We start from the raw sequence: 21,943 nt of genomic DNA on the forward strand, positions 1-21,943 counted from the left end.
ACTGTGTGTGCATGGAAACACGTTTTGGGAAGACTGCATTCTTTCCCACCACAATAGGCTGAACGTGAAATCAGTCATCGTCTCACCGCTCGTGATTCGATGAGGATGTTGATACCACAGAGGAAGAGGCGAAGCGAGAGAGCTGACTCCGCCCCAAAAATCTGTCCGGCAATGGGAGTGTCGAATATGCACTGGATCTTACTTGTGCATCAGACTCGGTGGCTATTGTAGGCTATTTACTACATATTTTTGGGATTGAGATAACGTTCTAAAGATACTCTGATAAATGCCAAGTACTAATGTCCTGTCAAAAAATAAGAACGTTTAGCCATGCGTTATGGCAGACAAGTAAGTCAACGTCGCTTTGCAAAGTTTATGTGGCTTCTTGTGGTAGCGTGGCATCTACAGGTCCGACCACCCAAATAGGGAAATGCTGCGAAGATGAACAAAGTTGTGGATCAGATTTAGGTATCCAGCCTGTACGGTCCACAGCCATCCCAACTTCTCCATCACCCGCAAATCACAGACACGTAGCGAGCAACAACCAGAGGGTGTCGCCTACCTTGTCTGAAAGGGCATTCACTACAGAACTCCAGATTGACTCCAAGACTTACCTTTGGTCAAGGTATAATGAAATGAAACGGCTTGTGCACGGTAAGATGTTTTTATGTTAAAGTTTGCCTGAAATATGTTAGTTTGTTTTGCCAACTGAAACTTTTTAATCACTAACCCATTTCCTTTTTGTCAATACTGTTTTTCCATCCATACCAGATAGATTGTTGGTTGTCAGTTGACAAATGTTATTATTGCTACACTCTGGAAACTTTTCAACCTCTCATTTGTCATTTTAGTAACAAAATTCCCCCCTTGATTAGAATCAGGTTGATCAATAAACCTAGTCTTTTTTATTAACACCCCCCTCCCATTCCAATTATTATGTCTGTAATAAACTCTGAAGGATGTGCGAACTGTGAGTGAAATGTTCATAACCTAATGAAATACATCTTTGGCCATTTTTAACTTAAAGGCCCCTACTGCCCAAAATTGTCCAGACTTCAGTTTACCCACACAATGCATTGAAGACGATTCATGAAGACCTGATCATGGTAGATTTGGTATTTTGTTTAATGTCTCCCCCCTCCTTTTCTGCAGATCTGATTCCTCCAGGTGTATGTAACTTACTGAACCCCTCCACCATCTATGCCAACAATGAGGTTGACTTGGACGAAGTGGACATCTATGGCTTTGATTATGACTACACACTCGCTCTGTACTCCAACACTCTTGATACAATGATCTACAACACAGCTCGAGACTTCCTTGTCAAGCACTACAAGGTGTGTCTGATGGAAATGTGATGCTGTTTGCCTCATATTCTCATACAAATGTTCACGATGCACATTTGTTTGATTTGAATTTGTTAAATTGTTTCTTTTAACTCCCCAAACAGTATCCAGAGGGCATTAGCAAGTATGACTATATTCCCAACTTCGCTGCACGGGGTCTCCACTATGACATTCAGAAGGTAAGTGCTTTTTTTTTGTATAAAAGCTTATAGTATAAACATTCAACAGGAAAAGTTTGAAATTAGCTGGAATAGTTTTACAATTTTTTTTACTTGAGTGAAATGGTAGTTGAACTAATAAAATAGTTTTCCGTGCAGGGACTGTTGATGAAAATAGATGCCTTCCATTACATCCAGCTGGGGACTGTATACAGGTAAGTTACTTGCTCGGTGAATATATGGAAAACAAGAGTTTTTTTCTAATAACAATACTCTTTGCTATTGCTATGTCATGGATTAAATACTGTAGTCCAGAGACCATAGTGAAAGAGAGTTAATTCCCACAGGGGTCTGAAGCCTGTTCCAGATCACGAGGTTTTGGAGCTCTATGGTGGAACTCACCATGTCCCTCTTCAGGAAGTCAGTGGCTTCTATGGAAAGGTCACTACTTCACCACATTCTTCGACATCACTTTCCTGTATCTTCCTGAACAGATGAGCTAGACAAGGATTGGAGATTGTGCATAAACATATTTGACCTAGAGGCCTACATGTTGAAAAAGCATGCAAAAGTGATGATCTTTAAAGTAAAATAGTTCACAATTGCAATTCATTCTAGTTGCAATGGCAGTAACTATAAGACACGTTTTACCATGTCCGTGACCTGCTCTAAACCACATTCTTTCTTTTAATCACAAAGAATCCTATGGAGACTTTAGGCCAGCTACTGGAGAAATAGATGTGGTCTGACTCATTTATTGCTCTGTTCTCTCAGTGCCTTGGGAGAAGTTGAGTTTATTTGCTCACTTGATGAAATGCCCTCCAAACCAAATGGTCGTGTTCTCATACTATACTACGGGAATAAAAATCTATTAACTGACTGGTGTGCATGAATATGTATAACTTGGTGTGTCTTCTATCCCGTTGGGCTAACGTTATCTTACAGGGTCCAATGATGAAGCAGTTCATGGATGTTTTCTCCATCCCAGAGATGACTCTCCTGGCAGCTGCCAATGACTACTTCAACTCCAATGACATTGAATATGACCCTGGTCATCTCTACAAAGATGTTTCGGTGAGTGCATTCAGCAACAAAACATGAATCCAAAGATAATACTTTATTTTAATTCAGACATCAAAGTAGGACCAGTTTTCAAATGTGGGCAAATAGCTGGTTCTGAAAATACAAGGCTTTTAACTAAAAAGTCTAACTTAGTTCATTGCTGCACCCTGACTCCTGAGTTGTTGCACCGAAGTCAATGTCTGTGAATTTTCCTTTTGTCTACCATTGTGCATGGCAGTTGAGAATGTGGGCTAACTTTTTTTTTCATGCTGTGTCAGTCAGTCAGTGTGCCAAAAGCTATTTTATTCCTCCTCTCCCTCCCTCCCCTTCAAGTGGAACCACTTACTAATGCTTAGTGTGTCTAAATGGAAAAGGTTGGGCTAAAGAAAGCTAAAGAAAGACAAATCTATGTCGGTGAGGTAGCTTTTGGTGCCTGCCACGTTACCAGTGTGTTGGGCTCTGTTCAAATCCTGTCAAGACATAGTGAAAAGTTCCCCATCTGTGTCCTGAGAACCCAAAAGTTGCATACCATTTTATCTTCTCATTGACAATAAATAGCTGCTGAACTCGATATTTGTAATGAACATTGATTTTAATGTAAAAAATTACAAAAACTGTAACTATCATCAATTTGGTCATTGTCAGTATTTTCCAAAACACTTTTGCGAGATTTAGGGAAGCTGTTACATTCCTAGATTCATTGGATATTTGAGGGTTGTATTTTGATTTCGATCATGCCATCTAACACGGAATGGTAAAACCTAGGGACAATTGTCATGCATGGAGAGAACTGCGCTGATTTCTCTCTATCCAACTGTGTGGCAGAATCAACAGGCAGTGAGACAGACCTGCCCACATGACGCAGTGCCTCAGACTTGTTTACATATCGTCGCTGTCTAATAACATTTTAGCCTTTTTAAATTTGGTTATTTATTCAAAGCAGTATCCCCTTAATGTATGCTGACTCTAGGAAGAAAATGTATTCAAAATAGCTTCTAAAGTTTCATGTATTTTTGTTAATGGGATAATATGTTTTTTTTTTTTCCTGAATAGATGATGTTTTGGGCGTGAGGTTTTCGTCAGACAGCGACGATAAGACAATACTTGGCCCATAAGCCCATAAGTGATCACTCGAGTCTTTCACAGTTTTGGGCAAAATGAGAATTGAGACGATGCGCGCTTGCATCCCAACTGCCACTTGTCAACATTCCAAAGCCATTTGTGAGCATCATGGGGCCATACTTGCAAACATTAGAAAAAAATTGAAGTTTGACAAAAAGTTTAGTCTCAAAATGCGCATCAGCCAATTAAAATCGTAGACGTAATTGCACGTGATCAAATACTTACCCATGAAGCGTACTTAACAGAAGTCTAATGGTACATTCTGATAATCAAAGCAACTAGATCATGTGTGTTTGACTGACTAGTCAAATAGCTTTCTGTGTAGAGTGCTTAGCTCCACGTAATTGTCGCAGATTGTGGCAAGGGTTCGAATTTTACATGCATTTTCCCCGTTGAAATGTAGAATTATATTTATTGTGTTTGTGTGTTGAAATGCAGCAAAAACCTTGGAAATGATGAATACAATTAATTAGGGGTTTCTTGTTGGAGTCCCTCTTGCAGGCTGATTCACAGGCTATTGGCACTGCTAACTAAATGTGTTTGTTTATTATGGATCCCCATTAGCTGCTACCAAGGAAGGCAGCTACCAAGGAAGGCAGCTACTCTTCCTGGGGTCTGGCAAAATTAAGGAAGTTATACCATTTTAAAAACATTACAATACATTCAACAGATTTCACAACACACTAAGTGTGTGCCCTCAGGCCCCTACTCCACTACCACATATCTACAACACAAAATCTGTGTGTGTGTATGTTATCATATGTATGTATGTATGTATGCATGGGTCTGTGCCTATGTTTGGGTTGCTTCACAGTCCCTGCAGTTCCATAAAGTGTATTTCTACTGTTTGCATCGGTTACTTGATGTGGAATAGTGTTCCATGTAATAATGTGCGCCTCCCATAGTCTGTTGACAGTGAAGAGACCTCTGGTGGCATATCTTGTGGGGTATGCATGGGTGTCTGAGCTGTGTGCTAAGCTTTTAAACAGACTCGGTGCTTTAAACATGTCAACACCGCTCACAAATACAAGTAGTGATGAAGTCTATCTCTCCTCCACTTTGAGCTAGGAGAGATTGACATGCATATTATTAATGTTTGCTCTCTGTGTACATCCAAGAGCCAGCCGTGCTGCCCTGTTTAGAGCCAATTGCAATTTTCCTAAGTCCCTCTTTGTGGCACCTGACCACACAACTGAACAGTAGTCCAGGTGCGACAACTAGAGCCTGTAGGGACTGCCTTGTTGATAGTGCTGTTAAGAAGGTAGAGCAGTGCTTTTATTATGGACAGACTTCTCCCTATCTTAGCTACAATTGTATAAATATGTTTTTACCATGATAGTTTACAATCCAGAGTTACTCCAAGCAGTTTAGTCACCTCGACTTGCTCAATTTCCACATGATTTATTACAATATTTAGTTTAAGTTTAGGGTTTAGTGAATGATTTGTCCCAAATACAATGCTTTTAATTTTTGAAATATTTAGGACTAACTTATTCTTTGCCACCCATTCTGAAACTAACTGCAGTTCTTCAAGTGTAGCAGTCATTTCAGTCGCTGTAGTAGCTGACGTGTATAGTGTTGAGTCATCCGCATACATAGACACACTGGCTTTACTCAAAAGTCGTTAGTAAAGATAGAAAAAAGTAAGGGGCCTAGACAGCTTCCCTGGGGAATTCCTGATTCTACCTGGATTATTTTGGAGAGGCTTCCATTAAAGAACACCCTCTGTGTTCTGTTAGACAGGTAACTCCTTATCCACAATATAGTAGGGGATGTAAAGCCATTACACACAGGTTTTTCCAGCAGCAGACTGATCAATCATGTCAAAAGCTTAACTGAAGTCAAACAAAACAGCCCCCACAATCTTTTTTTATCATCAATCTCTGCATCAGCCTATCAAATATCTTAGACTTTATATCTACCAACAAATGCCATTTCTTAAAATAGGTCAATTTGGTCACCAAATTGCATAGATGTGTAGGCTACAGTTTACATGTACAATGTTTCATATGCATTTTTATAATCATCCACTTTGTCACGTGTTATTTGAATCGAGCATCGAGTACCAGCAGTGAACAGTGTTTTCTTTAACAAAAATGCTTTATGCGAGGGGGCTCGAACCCACGGTTAATGTGCACTGGTTTTAGTCAACCGCTTTGACTCTAAAACCACAGTGAAACAGATGAGCAACAATGTGGGATTTTGTCATATATATGAAAATGTGCCTTTTTGAATTTTGTCAGGTCAACGAGGCATCATGCAATATTGGCACTCCCAACACATAAGGACCAAGCGGAACAAAAGTAAACCTTGAATTTGAAGGTTTAAAATAGCCCTCATTGACAAACACAGATGGAACTTAGCTTGCTCGTGGTTTTGGGTGATGATAATGGTTTGATGGCACCAGAGAGGATGGCTGTCATTTCATGGGCTCTTAACAAACCGTGCTATTTTGTTCATTTTTTAAAAACTTATTTTGTACATAAAGTTGCTGCTACAATCTCTTATGACCGAAAAGAGCTTCCGGAAATCAGAACAGTGATTGAACTGGACAAAGAATTTCTCTTTGAGAAGGACGAGAGGGATTTACTCCAGACACCAGAACAGGCCCTCATTCCTGTCATTTGCAGGAGAAAGAGACAGAAAAGATATCGTGGAAAGAGATCGGGGTCCCTTGGAGGATCTGCCGACGAGTGGTTTATCTGCCCTAGCCATCCGTACTACTGGCCAACATACAATCCCTGGAAAATAAATTGGATGAACTAAAAGGACGTATATCTAAAGAAGTCTCAAGGTTTTGCTCGCCTGAGGTAGAGCATCTCATGATAAGCTGTAGACCACACTATCTACGAAGAGAGTTTTTATCTGTATTTTTTTGTAGCGGTCTACATACCACCACAGACCGATGCTGGCACTAAAACCGCACCCAATGAGTTGTATACTGCCATAAGCAAAAACGCTCATCCAGAGGTGGCGCTCCTAGTGGCCGGGGACTTAAATGCAGGGAAACTTAAATCCGTTTTACATGTTAAATATGCATCCAGAGGGAGAGAAACTCTAGACAACCTTTACTCCACACACAGAGACGCGTACAAAGCTCTCCCTTGCCCCCCATTTGGAAAATCTGACCATAATTCTATCCTCCTGATTCCTGTTTTCAAGCAAAAATTTAAGCAGGAAGCACCAGTGACTCGGTCAATAAAGAAGTGGTCAGATGAAGCCGATGCTAAACTACAGGACTGTTTTGCTAGCACAGGCTGGAATATGTTCAGGGAGTCTTCTGATGGCATTGATGAGTACACCACATCAGTCACTGACTTCATAAATAAGTGCATCGATGACGTCGTCCCCACAGTGACTGTCCGTACAAACCCAACCAGAAGCCATGGATTACAGGCAACATCCGCACTGAGCTAAAGGGTAGAGCTGCCGCTTTCAAGGAGCGGGACTTTAACCCGGAAGCTTATAGAAGCCCCACTATGCCCTCCGACGAACCATCAAACAGACAGTTTGCAAGCCCTGCTACATTCAACACTATCACAGACTACAAAGGGAAGCACAGCCGTGAGCTGCCCAGTGACACAAGCCTACCAGATGAGCTAAATTCCTTTCTATGCTCGCTTTGAGGCAAGTAACATTGAAACATGCATGAGAGCACCAACTGATGATTGTGTGATCATGCTCTCTGCAGCTGATGTGGGTAAGACATTTAAACAGGTCAACATTCACAAGGCCTCAGGGCCAGACGGATTACCAGGACGTGTACTCTGCTGTCTTTACTGACATTTTCAACCTCTCCCTGTTTGAGTCTATAAACCAACATGTTTCAAGCAGACCTCCATAGACCCTGCCCAAGAACACTAAGGTAACCTGCCTAAATTACTACCGACCCGTAGCACTCACGTCTGTAGCCATGAAGTGCTTTGAAAAGCCGTTCATGGCTCACATCAACACCATTAGCCCAGAAACCCTAGACCCACTCCAATTTGCATGCCACCCCAACAGATCCACAGATGACGCAATCTCTATTGCCCTCCACACTGCCCTTTCACACCTGGAACACCTGTGTGAGAATGCTATTCTTTGACTACAGCTCAGCGTTCAACACCATAGTGCCCTCAAAGCTCATCACAAAGCTAAGGACCCTGGGTCTAAACACATCCCTCTGCAACTGGATCCTGGACTTCCTGATGGGCCGCCCCCAGGTGGTAAGGGTAGGTAACAACACATCCGCCATGCCGATCCTTTACATGGGGGGCCCTCAGGGGTGCGTGCTCAGTCCCCTCCTGTACTCCCTGTTCAATCATGACTGCATGGCCAGGCATGACTCCAACACCATTAAGTTTGCAGATGGCACAACAGTGGTAGGCCTGATCACCAAAAACAACGAGACAGCATATAGGGAGGAGGTCAGAGACCTGGTCGTGTGGTGCCATGACAACAAACTCTCCCTCAACGTGATCAAGACAAAGGAGATGATTGTGGACTACAGGAAAAGGAGGACCAAGTGCCCCCCCCCCCATTCTCATCTATGAGGCTGTTGTGTAGCAGGTTGAGAGCTTCAAGTTCCTTGGTGTCCACATCTAAAATGAACATGGTCCAGGCACGCCAAGACAGTTGTGAAGAGGGCATGAGAGAACCTATTCCTCCTCAGGAGACTGAAAAGATTTGTCATGGGTCCTCAGATCCTCAAAAGGTTCGACAGCTGCACCACTGAGAGCATCCTGACTCGTTGCATCACTGCATGGTATGGCAACTGCTCGGCCTCCGACCGCAAGGCACTACAGAGGGTGGTGCGTACGGCCCAGTACATCACTGGGGCCAAGCTTCCTGCCATCCAGGACCTCTATACCAGGCGGTGTCAGAGGAAGGCCGTAAAATTGTCAGACTTGTCAGCCACCCCAGTCATAGACTGTTCTCTCTGCTACCGCATGGAAAGCGGTACCGGAGCGCTAAACAGCTTCTACCCCCAAGCCAGAAGTCTACTGAACATGTAATCAATGGCTACCCAGACTACTTGCACCCCCCCCCCCCCCCTTTTACACTGCTGCTATGCTCTGTTATGCATAAATCACTTTAATAACTCTACCCACATGTGTATATATTACCTCAATTACCTCGAAGCCGGTGCCCCCGCACATTGACTCTGTAGCGGTACCCCCTGATTATAGCCTCGCTATTGTTATTTTACTGCTGCTCTTTAAATATTTGTTACTTTTTTTATTAGGTATTTTTTGTTGATTTAAGGGCTTGTAAGCATTTCACTAAGGTGTTGAATTCGGCACATGTGACAAATCAAATTTGATTTGATGAACAGCATGTAGCTTGTGCATTATTTACGATAGTTTTACAGCTTGCCGATGAAGTTGTAGACATGTTCTCAGAAATCAGTCCTGAGTGCAGCTACTTGAAAGTACTACACCAAGCACCTTACCAATATGTAAAATTGTGTGACTAAGATCACCCCTGCAAAAAAAACATTTATATAAATTAATATAGCGAACATAACACACCCACATCGAACCAGGCCTTGTTTTGTTAAGTTGCTGATTCTATGATTGATTCTATGATGTCTATGATTGATTCTGAACAAACTGTACTTCCCAGTTACAGAAGTGAGTGGCAAGATTCCAGGAATGCTAGATCTTTACAGCACACTCCGCAAACATTCAATGGATCTCTCCCAAGAGAGGAAAAACAAGGCTGGTTAAATGTCCTTTTAGGTGGGAGTAGTAAGCCCACAAAAGTGTTCGGTCAGAAATGTCTTTTAGACCATGAGCAAGACAACAGTATACAAACATTCTCAGTGAAAGTTGAGCTTATCCACACTCTTTTCATTTTCCTTAGGATGCCATTGGAATGGTGCATATCAAAGGCTACATGTACAAGTGGATAATGCAAGACTTGGGTGAGATGTACTATATATATATATATATATTTTTCATCTTCAGTTTTAGACATTAAATCTCATTTGTTTGTATTGGATGCTCCCCATCTCACCCACGCCCAGATTGCAGGTTATTTTAAACAGAACGTTGTTAAAATCCCCTAAATAAAAAGCAGTGTTGTCTTGATCCACTGTTTATTTCTCTGTATTTGAAAACATAAACAGGAGAGCAATTTAACTGCCCTGCAGATAATAGTTTTGGGGTTATGATAAGATAAGAAGTACTAATATTTTTCAAGTATTTTAAATCTGATTCTTCCAAAACCATTGCTAAGGGTAAGTCAAGATAATTGCTCAAATATTGCAAACATACTTTAAAGTGCAAAAATATGAACATACTTTTTTTTTAAAGTGTACAAAAAAATGACTGTACCCTTGACAATTTATAATGTTAATAAGTTTTGTTTTCAAAGATGTGTTTACGGAGTTCAGGTTTGTCAGGAATTGAGAGGAGAGGGCATTTCAAGACAGTATAATATGTATCTTTATACTCTGCTGTACCACAGTCTCACAATTACTTTAAATACCTTTTGTATTTTGCTTAAAAGCTACATGACTGTTTCCCACTGGACAAAGCTATCCGTTTCTTCCAAGGGACAACACGTTCTGACGGAAGTGGAATATTTACATACTTGAGAAGTACTCAAGGGAAGGGTATATTCCTGTCTGAATTGACCCTTTCATCTCCCTCCCACAGATAAATATATTCTCAGAGGAGATGAGACATATGCAGTTCTGCACCGTCTGGCCAGCCATGGCAAGAAGCTCTTCCTTATAACCAACAGCCCATTTAGCTTTGTGTAAGTGTCACCATCAACCAAATCAAACTGACAGTTAAATAAATCAGAGATATATAGTACCAGTCAAAAGTATGGACACAGATACTCATTCAAGGGTTTCTTTATTTTTACTATTTTCTACATTGTACAAAAATAGTGAAGACATTAGAACTAGGAAATAACACATATGAAATCATGTGGTAACCAAAAAGTGTTAAGCAAAAATGTTATATTTTCAAAGTAGCCACCCTTTGCATTGATGACAGCTTTACTCTTGGCATTCTATCAACCAGCTTCACATAGAAAGCTTTTCCAACAGTCTTGAAGGAGTTCCCACATATCCTGAGCATTTGTTGGCTGCTTTTCCTTCACTCTGCGGTCCAACTCAACCCAAACCATCTTTATTGTGTTGTGGTCTGGTGATTGTGGAGGACAGGTCATCTGATGCAGCACGCATCACTCTCGTTCTTGGTCAAATAGCCCTTACACAGCATAGAGGTGTGTTGGGTCATTGTCCTGTTGAAAAACAAAGCACAAACTAGATGGGATGGCATTCTAAATAAATGGTGTTCTAAATAAATCACTGACCGTATGACCAGCAAAGCACTATTACCACCACCTCCATGCTTCACGGTGGGAACCACACATGCAGAGATCATCCGTTCACCTACTCTGCGTCTCACAAAGACACCGTGGTTGGAACCAAAAATCTCAAATTTGGACTCATCAGACCAAAGGACAGATTTCCACCGGTCTAATGTCCATTGCTCATGTTTCTTGGCCAAAGCAAGTCTCTTCTTCTTATTGGTGTTCTTTAGCAGTGGTTTCTTTGCCGCAATTAGACTGAAGGCCTGATTCACAAAGTCCCCTCAACAGTTGATGTTGAGATGTGTCTGTTACCTGAACTCTGAAGCATTTATTTGGGCTGCAATTTCTGAGGCTGGTAACTCTAATTAACTTATCCACTTAACTCTGGATCTTCCTTTCCTGTGGCGGTCCTCATGAGAGCCAGTTTCATCATAGCCACCAAGCGCTATCTTCTGTATACCACCCCTACCTTGTCACAATACAACTGATTGTGTCAAAAGCATTAAGAAGGAAAGAAATTCCACAAATGAACTTTTAAGCCACACCTGTTAATTGAAATGCATTCCAGGTGACTATCTAATGAAGCTGGTTGAGAGAATACCAAGAGTGTGCAAAGCTGTCAAGGCAAAGGGTGGCTATTTTGAAGAATCTCAAATATAAAATATATTCTGATTTGTTTAACACTTTTTTTGGTTACAACATGATTCCATATGTGTTATTTCATAGTTTTGATGTCTTCACTATTATTCTACAATATAGAAAATAGTAAAAATGAAGAAAAACCCTTGAATGAGTAGGTGTGTCCAAACTTTTGACTGATGCTGTACATTCAGGCAAAGGCGGCGGTGTGCGCTTTCAAGTTGTTTGGGGAAGCGCATGTTCACCATAAAAATGCACTTTTATAATACATTTTTCCATGCATCCTCGCATTTGCAGACTTATGTAAGAGAGCCTACTATTCGTAATGTGATGAGTAGATTGGATAGTCATAATTTAGGCTAATGATATAACTCGATCACTGTTCGCAGAAAATACTGTTCAATGCAAGGCTGAGCGCGTTGTAGAGTAGATCTATGCTATTGTAGATTATCCTTTCTTTGCACGGGAAGAATTTGGCCTTTTTTATAAACATATTTCATGCAATCCTACTACACTTTATATGACTAGAGGCATTAGCAGAATGTTTTCATACATCAACTTACAGTCTAGCTGACTCTGCTGACAAACAGATCAATAAAAACAACGTTGCTTGATCCATAGAATAGGCCTATGAGAAGGGGAGACACAAATACAATATGATGTCCATCTAACTTGGAGGAGGAAATGATTGTCCAAAAACAAGCTCATGTGGCTCTGATCCAACAATGATAGAGTGAATATGCGCACTCACTGGGGATATGGCCTGTGCTCTCTTCTGGCGCCAATAAAATAGGCTATACTGGTCGCTCAATTTAGATTTTTGATTTTATTTATTTCTTCATACACAGGTGTAAGTTAATTAGGTTATATAATTTTGGCAATTTTAATTCAATTGACTTTCGGGGGAAGCTTTGCTTTTAATTGTAAAAATTGTTAACCTTATGGATGTGCCATCTGTGGGCACTTTCAGCTCTCAACAGTAACTGTACATTTCGTGGTTGTTCACTAACCAGCTGTTTTCCGATTTTATTTAGAGACAAAGGAATGAAATACATGGTAGGAAAGGACTGGAGGGACTTTTTTGATGTTGTCATTGTTCAAGCTGACAAACCACACTTCTTCAACAACTGTGGCAAGTAAGTCTGAGACTCTATCTTTATACTCCCAACCAAGAAGTGTCTAAATTCTATAACCTTGGTCTATGAGAGAAAATGAGAGCATTCTACACACTGTTCAGGTATTTGTGTGACCTGATCACATTTTCTACTTGCAGACCTTTCAGACGTTTGGATGGCAACGGGGACCTTCAGTGGGACAAGATCAAGAGCTTGGATAAGGGCCAGATCTACAAACAGGTAGGAGCGGAGACATTACCCAGAAATATTACTTTATACAGTGCATTCAGAAAGTATTCAGACCTCTTGACCTTTTCTACATTTTGTTACATTACAGCCTTATTCTAAAATGAATTAAATCATTTTTTCCCCCTCAATCTACACACACTACCCCATAATGACAAAGCAAAAATTTTATTTTAGCAAATATATGAAGAAAACCCCCCTGAAATATCATGTATGACGCTACAAGCTTGGCATATCTGTATTTGGGAAGTTTCTCCCATTCTCTGCAGATCCTTCAAGCGCTGTTAGGTTGGATGGGGAGTGTCGCTGCACAGCTGTTTTCACATCTCTCTAGAGATTTTCGATCAAGTCCGGGCTCTGGCTGGGCCACTCAAAGATATTCAGAGACTTGACCCGAAGCCACTCCTGCGTTGTCTTGGCTGTGTGCTTAGGGTCGTTGTCCTGTTGGAAGGTGAACATTGGTCCCAGTCTGAGGTCCTGAGCACTCTGTAGCAGGTTTTCATCAAGGATCTCTCTGTACTTTGCTCCGTTCATCTTTCCCTCGATCCTGACTAGTCTCCTGGTCTCTGCCGCTGAAAAACCTCCCCACAGCATGATGCTGCCACCACCATGCTTCACCATAGGGATAGTGCCAGGTTTCCTCCAGATTTCCCCTGATTGCTCAGTTTGGCCGGGCGCCCACCACTAGGAAGAGTCTTGGTGGTCCCAAATGCATTCCATTTAAGAATGATGGAGGCAACTGTTCTTGGGGACCTTCAATGTTGCAGAAATATTTTGGTACCCTTCCCCAGATTTGTGCCTCAACACAATCCTGTTCCGGAGCTTTATGGACAATTCCTTCTACCCCATGGCTTGGTTTTAGCTCTGACATACACTGTCACCTTTGGGACCTTATATAGACAGGTGTGTGCCTTTCCAAATCATGTCCAATCAATTGAACTTACCACAGGTGGACTCCAATCAAGTAGAATCGGCTCAAGGATGATGTAATGGAAACAGGATGCACCTGAGTTCAATTTCAAGTCTCATAGCAATGAGTCTGAATAATTACTGCATGTAAATAAGTTTTTTTTTTTAAATACATTTTCACTTTGTCGTGGGGTAGTTGTGTACCAGCACTTGCGTTCCAGGTAGTGGTCATTTGTGAGATTCACAATGTCAATGTCGCATTTGATCCTTTTACTGTGGGAAATGAATGACATGATTGGAATGGCATTACATTTTTACATTTTAGTCATTTAGCTGATGCTCTTATCCATTGCGACTTACAGTAGTGAGTGCATACATTTACGTACTTTTGCGCACTGATCCCCCATGGGAATCGAACCCACAACCTTGGTGTTGCAAGACTATTATGATGTGTGGAACCTTTAGTCCAAGTTACTATTTAATCAACCTGAATCAAATGTCCCTAGTCTGAGTAATGCTGGTCTTACAAAGATGGCCTTTGAAGTCTACGCAAAGATGTTAGTCTTGTCCTTGAAGTTAGTTCCCTGTTGTAGCTGAAAATGGATCAGGTTTAGTGAAAAGTGGATTATATTTTGATGCTGTGACATGTATTGCCTCTAGGGTTGCAAATGGAGGGTATATTACTGGACAATAACAAAGTTTACCTGTAAACTACCAGAATCTGGGTGACTTTAAAGTTTTTATTTGTGTTTTATCAGATTATATCTTGTGTGGCCTTTTTGGGTACTTCAGATTACTGTAATTATCTCTGGCCCTCTGTGTGGTCTTGTCACATGTAAATATAAAATAATCAAATGAGATGATTTTAAACTAAACATTTGAATGACAAAACTGTAAAGCATTATCCTAAATATAAACTATCAACTTGGTGAATACCATTGGTGTTTTAATATGAGGGTTTCAGCATGAAATATCCTTAATTTATTACACAGATTTATTTTACTATGTCAATATGTCTTTATTGTAAATGTTTTTTCACCAAACTGGTGGCAGTAGGGAAAAAAGTAAAGTTCCTCTTGAACCATATGGTCTATCCACATAAAACACATGGACACAGATTTAAAAAATGTTTTCAATATATGAATACATTTTTTTGTTATTCAAGTATAAATTACTGAAGTTACCATAGATTGACATAGATTACCTGTTAATTCTGTTAACTTTGGTAAATTACCAGTAGCTTTGCAACCCTAATTGCCACAGTAGGACATGGTAACCATGCAGTACTTTTCCTCTCTCCCTAAGAGCACTGCCAACATCATTGGCAGATTGACCCACAGTCCAGGCCAATAGTTGTCTGCTGAGAAGGCCTCAGCAGAATTTGGTGGAAGACCACATCTTTATATTAATTGTCATTAGTCATGTTATAGTTCTGCCAATCCACAGTCTTTTTTTTGCCTTATTTCCTCCTGTTTTTACTTCAAGCATTACAACTTAAAGGCCCAGTGTAGTCAAAAAATGTGTTCTCATATACACTGAGTGTACAAAACATTTTAAGGACACCTTCCTAATATTGAGTTCCACCCCCCCCCCCCCCCCCCCCCCCCCCCGCCCTCAGAACAGCCTCATTTTGTCTGGGCATGGAGTCTACAAGGTGTTGAAAGCGTTTCACAGGGATGCTGGCCCATATTGACTGTAATGCTTCCCACAGTTGTGTCAAATTGTCTGGATGTCTTTTGGGTGGTGGACCATTCTTGATACACACAAAACTGTTAATTATGAATAACACAGCACAAACCAGTGCACCTGGCACCTACTACCATAGCCACCCACTGAATGGCACACATACACAATCCATGTCTCAGTTGTCTCAAGGATTAACAATCCTTCTTTAACCTGTCTCTTCCCCTTAATCTACACTGATAGAAGTTGATTTAACAAGGGATCATAGCTTTCACCTGGCTTCACCTGGTCAGTCTGTCATCGATAGAGAAGGTGCCCTTAATGTTTTTTGCACTCAGTGTATATGTCCACACTATGAGATTGGAATAATATTATGAAAATTATGATAATATCCTTTTAGTGTAAGAGCTGTCTGAAAAGATCACCTGAAATGTTTGCCTGTTTTTGGTGGGATGGGGTTTTGGCCTGCCTGGTAGGCCAGGCGATTTAAATTTGTTCATAGACCAATTAGAAAGTGTTCCAAACCTTTCTGCCAATACATAATTTTTTTTCTCGTTTTCCCCTCCCCATTCAGGACTGTCTCGGAGTGGTCAATCTAAATTCTTGCTTGAGAAATTGCTCTTTGCTAAAAAGCTATTTTTGTTTATTTTTTTTAACCATCACAGAAAGGTACTTAATTGTTACCCAGAAATAATTTGATATTGAGATCAAAATGGCTGCATTGGACCTTTTAATCATCTTTCCTAGTGACATTCATTATGCTGTCTCCTTGTTGTAGGGCAACCTGTTTGACTTTCTCAGGCTCACAGGATGGAGGGGATCCAAGGTGCTCTACTTTGGAGATCATCTGTACAGTGACTTGGCAGTGAGTCATACTATATTATGTCAGAATTTTTGGTTACTGATATAGGCAGTGTAAATGTGATTTCAGAACACAAGAAATGCACACATGAATTGATTGTGTTTCAAGGACTGTGCCTCGCATTGTTGTGCTTACAATGTAATAACGTGTGGCATGCTGTGGCAAATCGTTGTGCTGGGTTGACTACTCATGCTCTCCTGCAGGACCTGATGCTGCGTCACGGCTGGCGGACAGGGGCCATAGTACCAGAGCTGGAGGTGGAGACCAGGGTGGTGAATACGGAGCAGTATGCACAAAGCCTCACCTGGCTGCAGGCACTCACCGGTCTACTGGAACGCATGCAGGTACACTATTGGGCATTTTTACCACATAGAACTCAGCAAGCTGTGAGATCAAAGCAATAGGTTAAGTTACACGTCTTGCATTTACCATGACGGGTCCCTTGCCTTTATGGGATGTATTCCCAATCAATTGTACCCACGCAAAAAACATGACTACAACAAGCTAATATTATGATTTTGCTACCCATCAGCCATGCAATTGAGAATGGAGACACTTGACACCATGCTTTTGTTAAATGTTGAGATGAAAGTATTCAAGTAAAACATTTTTTATTGAACCTGTGCAGATGCATCGAGATCTAAAGTCAAAGGAAGTTCTACAGGATTGGTTGAAGGAAAGAGAAGAGCTTCGGTGAGTCTAGATATAGTAGATAAATTGTACTTCATTTATCAAAACCGTCGGACAGCTAGTCAGACCTTAAGGATTCAGTGTAATTTTGACTTGGCAAGCTTCGTACAGACCTATGAGCTTCCTTTGGCCCTTTCTTTCATTTTCCCCTCAGAGCTGTGACCAAGAACCTGTTCAACCCTCACTTTGGCAGCATTTTCCGCACCTGCCACAACCCCACATTCTTCTCCCGTCGCCTGTGTCGCTTCTCTGACCTCTACATGGCATCCATCAGCTGTCTGCTCAACTACGACCTCTCCTACACCTTCTACCCTCGTCGCACCCCCCTGCAGCACGAGGCGCCCCTGTGGATGGACCAGCTTTGCACTGGCTGCATGAAGACTCCCTTTCTGGAAGAGATGGCTCACATCCGCTGAGGGCCGCTCCGAGGTTTCACAAACCTCAAACTTGATATAAAGAGGCAGGAACTGAAGCTATGCCGGGAGTAAGGAGAATTGGGGCATGGTGCACAGATCATGAGTGCCACCTCCTGGGTTGTTGTATGCCAGTAGGTAAAGTGAAAAGGAAGTGTCCGAAATGGGTTAAATACGGAAGACACAACCCCTCTGAACCAGCATACAGTAATAGTAAACTATCTGGCTATTCAAGTTACCCAACATCACTTGGTTGGCAAGAACATTTAACGGGTTAAGCCTTTCGTTATTTTTTAGGTTAGTTAAGTTGAGGTTGCAACTTGTAATTAAAAACCAAAACAATTTGAACAATAACTGGTTGTACATGGTGCGGATATCTGTTACTTGATAACTCTTCTTTTTTTTTTTCTCTCATTTTAACCATGTAGCCTCCTCACTGTAACAGACTGATTTAATGACCTCATTAGTTTGAGTTATGAGTAATGGTGTTATAAGTTTATTGGGTTATAAGTTTATTGGTGTATAGTCTTGGCTGTTACTGTATTTGAGTACGACCATTCACATTGCAGTATGGTTCAGGGCAAGCTAAGTTGTTGCAGTCACTAGAAATCTATTTTGGGTCAATCTTGAATCGGTGGCATTTTTGCAACCATGAGTTAACACTTTAAAATGGCAAATAGTTACACATCATACATGTTTTTGTTTGTCAATAATACAATATAGGCTAATGCAAGTCCTTTATACTGCAACACTTTAAAGTCTCAAATTAAATATCACATCTTTTGTTGCTCAAAAGCTTAATTATCCATTTGTGTCACTTCAAAGTAATAAATGAGTTAAGAGTACCAAATATGACTGCTGAAACAACAATACAAATAGGGTATCTCCACTCTCATAAATGAGAGTTAAGTTATACGATATAAAAGTGTAATTTAGCTGACAAATGTGTGGTAATGGTTTATATATTTGCTCCTGGCTGTCAGTCTCTGTCTCTGTGGGACAGCCAGTGGTGACCCGTCATTCAGGGCAGGTGAGAGCCCCACCTGTTTAAGCCCCACTCTTTTAGCCTGTTTTGCATGTAATTACGTGTCACCTATCACTTTGCAAACATTGTAAAAAAAATATATATATATATATATATATATATATATCATTGAGTTAATAAAGCTGCATACAAACATGGTCTATTTTTTGCTTTCTTGAGTAAGGCAACTCAAATGCAGGTGTTTCAGCATAGTGCTTTCTGTGGTGGTAGGGCAGCCAGTGGAAAATATGGAGCGTTGGGGTTGGTAATGTTTTCTAGTTGCGCTGTGATTGGCTCAGTGTACTGCCATATCTAATGGTGTAGCTTGAAAATTCAAGCCCCTTAGGTGCTGCCATAGTTACATTAGAAGTGCCCATCCAAGAAGGCTCAAGGGCTCCTGAATGGCGCAGCGGTCTAAGGCACTGCATCACTACAGACCCTGGTTCGATTCCAGGCTTTATCACAAGAGTTGGCCTTCATTGTAAATAAGAAGTTAGTTAGTTAAATAAAATAGGTCATTGGCCACAGATAAAATTACATCAAATCACATATCTACAGTAACTTTGATTGGACTGATCATGTCAACATCATACTTTCAAAATCTTAGCTAGCAGTCATTATGAATCAAGTCAACAATCTAATGGCAAATGCTTTTTAATTCTTGTCATATGAAGAGAAATAATAGAATGTATTGGTGCTCATCGGCCATTGGACAAACTTTGCACAAGTTGGAAATCGCAAATTCAACAATGAGTGGTTTGGAAGGAATCAGTGTTGAATTGCAAGCATTGCAAATCAATCACTAGTCTGCTATTCAGTGGAGTGGGTGTGTGGTCACAAGTTTGGGTTTAATTGTCTCTTTTCCAAGCTTAAAAGGATAAACATTCAACATTGGCCATGCTGACTTCTGCTGAGCTCAACTTGAAACTCGGAACTGGGAAATCTAACTTCAGTGAGTTCAAGACAACTGGGAACTCGAGCTCTGACTGGGAAAATAAGTTTTGAATGGTCATCCAACTTGGAATTGCAAGTCGAGAATTTGGGCCTCTTTCTAGAGCTCAGACCTGAAGATCACTGACGTCATGATTCGACCTTGTTTATTTTTGTTGTTTTTTTGTCTTGAAAGCACCATAAATCCAGAGAATTCCAGACTGATGACAAAATTTCCCCACGAAGGACTGCTGCGCCACCTTCCTGTTCAAATGAGCACAGCACAACAAGGTGAGTCCACATTTTTTTTATTGTATGCTGCTGCATAAATTGTAATAATTATGTAACAATAAGATGTGTATACTGTAGCTAAGAAAGTAATACTAAGTGAATGTTCTGTAGTAAGCTGTTAGTAGCCCATGTGCCTCACCCTAATAATTTTACCTACTGTTCTGACTTAGTACCACCTAGGTTGCACATTTCAGCAATTATTCAGAGGTGGAAACTTTCCATGGGACTTAACTGGAATATATACTTATTATTATTAATACTATTTAAATGTATATGTTTTTTGCATTGGATATATTTACCACATCATATGGAGACAGAAACGTAAACCTTTTACCTTGTCAGTAGACATAATTGCAAGTGATTAAATCCTAACAATAGAAATAGATAGACAATAGAAAAAACAATTTAGGTACGAATTTAACTTTAATTAATTAAAATTAGTTGACTCTTCACATGGGATGATTTCACTGAACAACAAAAGGGAATATTGAATGATCCCCAATGATCCATCGTATCTCCCAAAAACGTTTTCAACATACATCTGTAAAATGATAGTCTAGAAACTAAATCTTTGGTTTTCTTCCTCTCAGGCTTCCATGTTTTCTCCCTGGACCTCCTCAATGTCCATCTCTTGAACATCAGACTCTGAGGCCTCATCCTCACTGTCACTTTCCAACCTTGTTGAGGATGGCTCATTGTCAGGCAAAAAAAAAAATTATGTTTTGCCCAGATGGCCACCAATTTTTCAACCCTTGTATTGGTCAGCCTGTTGCTTGTTTTGGTGTGTGTGTTCCCAAACAAGGACCAGTTGCGCTCTGATGTGGCTGATGTTGGTGGGTTTTGGAGGATGATGGAGGCAACAGGGGAAAGAGCCTCAGATCCACAAAGTTCCTTCCACAAGATGAGATATGTTGGCATGACTGCCATATTGCATCTCCCTTCAAAAGCCCTTGCTTGGAAGTGTACTTCCTTATGAGCTTCAGGCAGAAGTCTTCACACTTTTTGATGTATTTCAGAACTGCAGTTCCCTCTGCTTGGAGCAACAGTGAAGTGAGCAGGGCAGTATGGATTTCTACTCTTACATCTACAAACAGAGTCTGAACATCAGACAGGGTGGCATTGTCTTCCTCAATCCATGCAATGGCTACTGCTATAGGTTTCAGGCTGCTTACCGCTCTCTCCCAAAATACATTATCCAGGAGGATCCTCTTGATGTGGCCATTTCTTGGAGAGACTCCTTCCCCTCCAGGAGACTGTCAAACATGATGACAACACCACCCCAACAGGTCTTGCTGGGCTGCTTCAATGTGGTGGTCTTATTCTTCTCACTTTGCTTGGTGAGGTAGATTGCTGCTGTAACTTGATGACCCTTCACATACCTAACCATTTCCTTGTCTCTCTTGTAGAGTGTATTCATTGTTTTCAGTGCCATGATGTCCTCGAGGAGCAGATTCAATGCATGAGCAGCACAGCCAATGGGTGTGATGTGAGGGTAGGGCTCCTCCAGTTTAGACCAAGCAGCCGTCATGTTCGCAGCATTGTCTGTCACCAGACAATGCAAATACCTTCTGTGGTCCAAGGTCATTGATGACTGCCTTCAAAGTAGGTGTGTCCAAACTTTTGACTGGTATTGTATGTGTTGTGATAATTGAGTTGTTTGCTCTAAGTTAGTTCATATGCATTGCGACCCCGATGTATAGGGTTAAGTCAGAGACAATAAGAAGACAGAGTGGCAGAATAAATTCAACCACACCTTTGTTTCATACAAAATCGGAGAGCAACCTATGTCGGGTGAAGTCCACAAAGCATATTGCATGTGACAAACCATTACATAACCTACAGCATGGTCAAGCAAGTTAATGCTTCCGACATTTTCAGACCACTAAACTATTGATTTAGAACCACAGAGAGTTACTGCAAGTTGCATAGAAAATAGGAGCTGCCTCCACTATTCCAGCACCATTTCGACTTAAACATTTCAATATCATCAAATCACCTATGCTTAGTCTAATACAATGACAACTAAAAGATAACAAAAACAATTTACTCCAATCAAAGCTAAATATGATGTGGCTGTCCATGGTTCTGATTTATGAGCGTGCAAGTAGAAAAAAACATGTTGACTCAAGCTACTTGTAG

General features: G+C 40.9%; 1 protein-coding gene across 1 annotated transcript; it reads left to right on the forward strand.

Moving 5' to 3' along the window:
- The first annotated feature begins 73 nt into the window (after positions 1 to 73).
- On the forward strand, positions 74 to 18,681 carry LOC110532148 (5'-nucleotidase domain-containing protein 2). Its single transcript, XM_021615791.2, has 14 exons — positions 74 to 654; positions 1,153 to 1,337; positions 1,451 to 1,525; positions 1,664 to 1,719; positions 1,852 to 1,945; positions 2,450 to 2,578; positions 9,536 to 9,596; positions 10,333 to 10,435; positions 12,676 to 12,777; positions 12,915 to 12,996; positions 16,373 to 16,459; positions 16,660 to 16,800; positions 17,085 to 17,149; positions 17,301 to 18,681. Exons 1-14 carry the CDS (start codon positions 300 to 302, stop codon positions 17,560 to 17,562), a joined length of 1,797 nt encoding a protein of 598 aa, XP_021471466.2. The 5' UTR covers positions 74 to 299; the 3' UTR covers positions 17,563 to 18,681.
- Positions 18,682 to 21,943: the final 3,262 nt, after the last annotated feature.

The sequence above is a fragment of the Oncorhynchus mykiss genome, chromosome 9 (genome assembly GCF_013265735.2).
Source record: "Oncorhynchus mykiss isolate Arlee chromosome 9, USDA_OmykA_1.1, whole genome shotgun sequence".
NCBI lineage: Eukaryota > Metazoa > Chordata > Actinopteri > Salmoniformes > Salmonidae > Oncorhynchus > Oncorhynchus mykiss.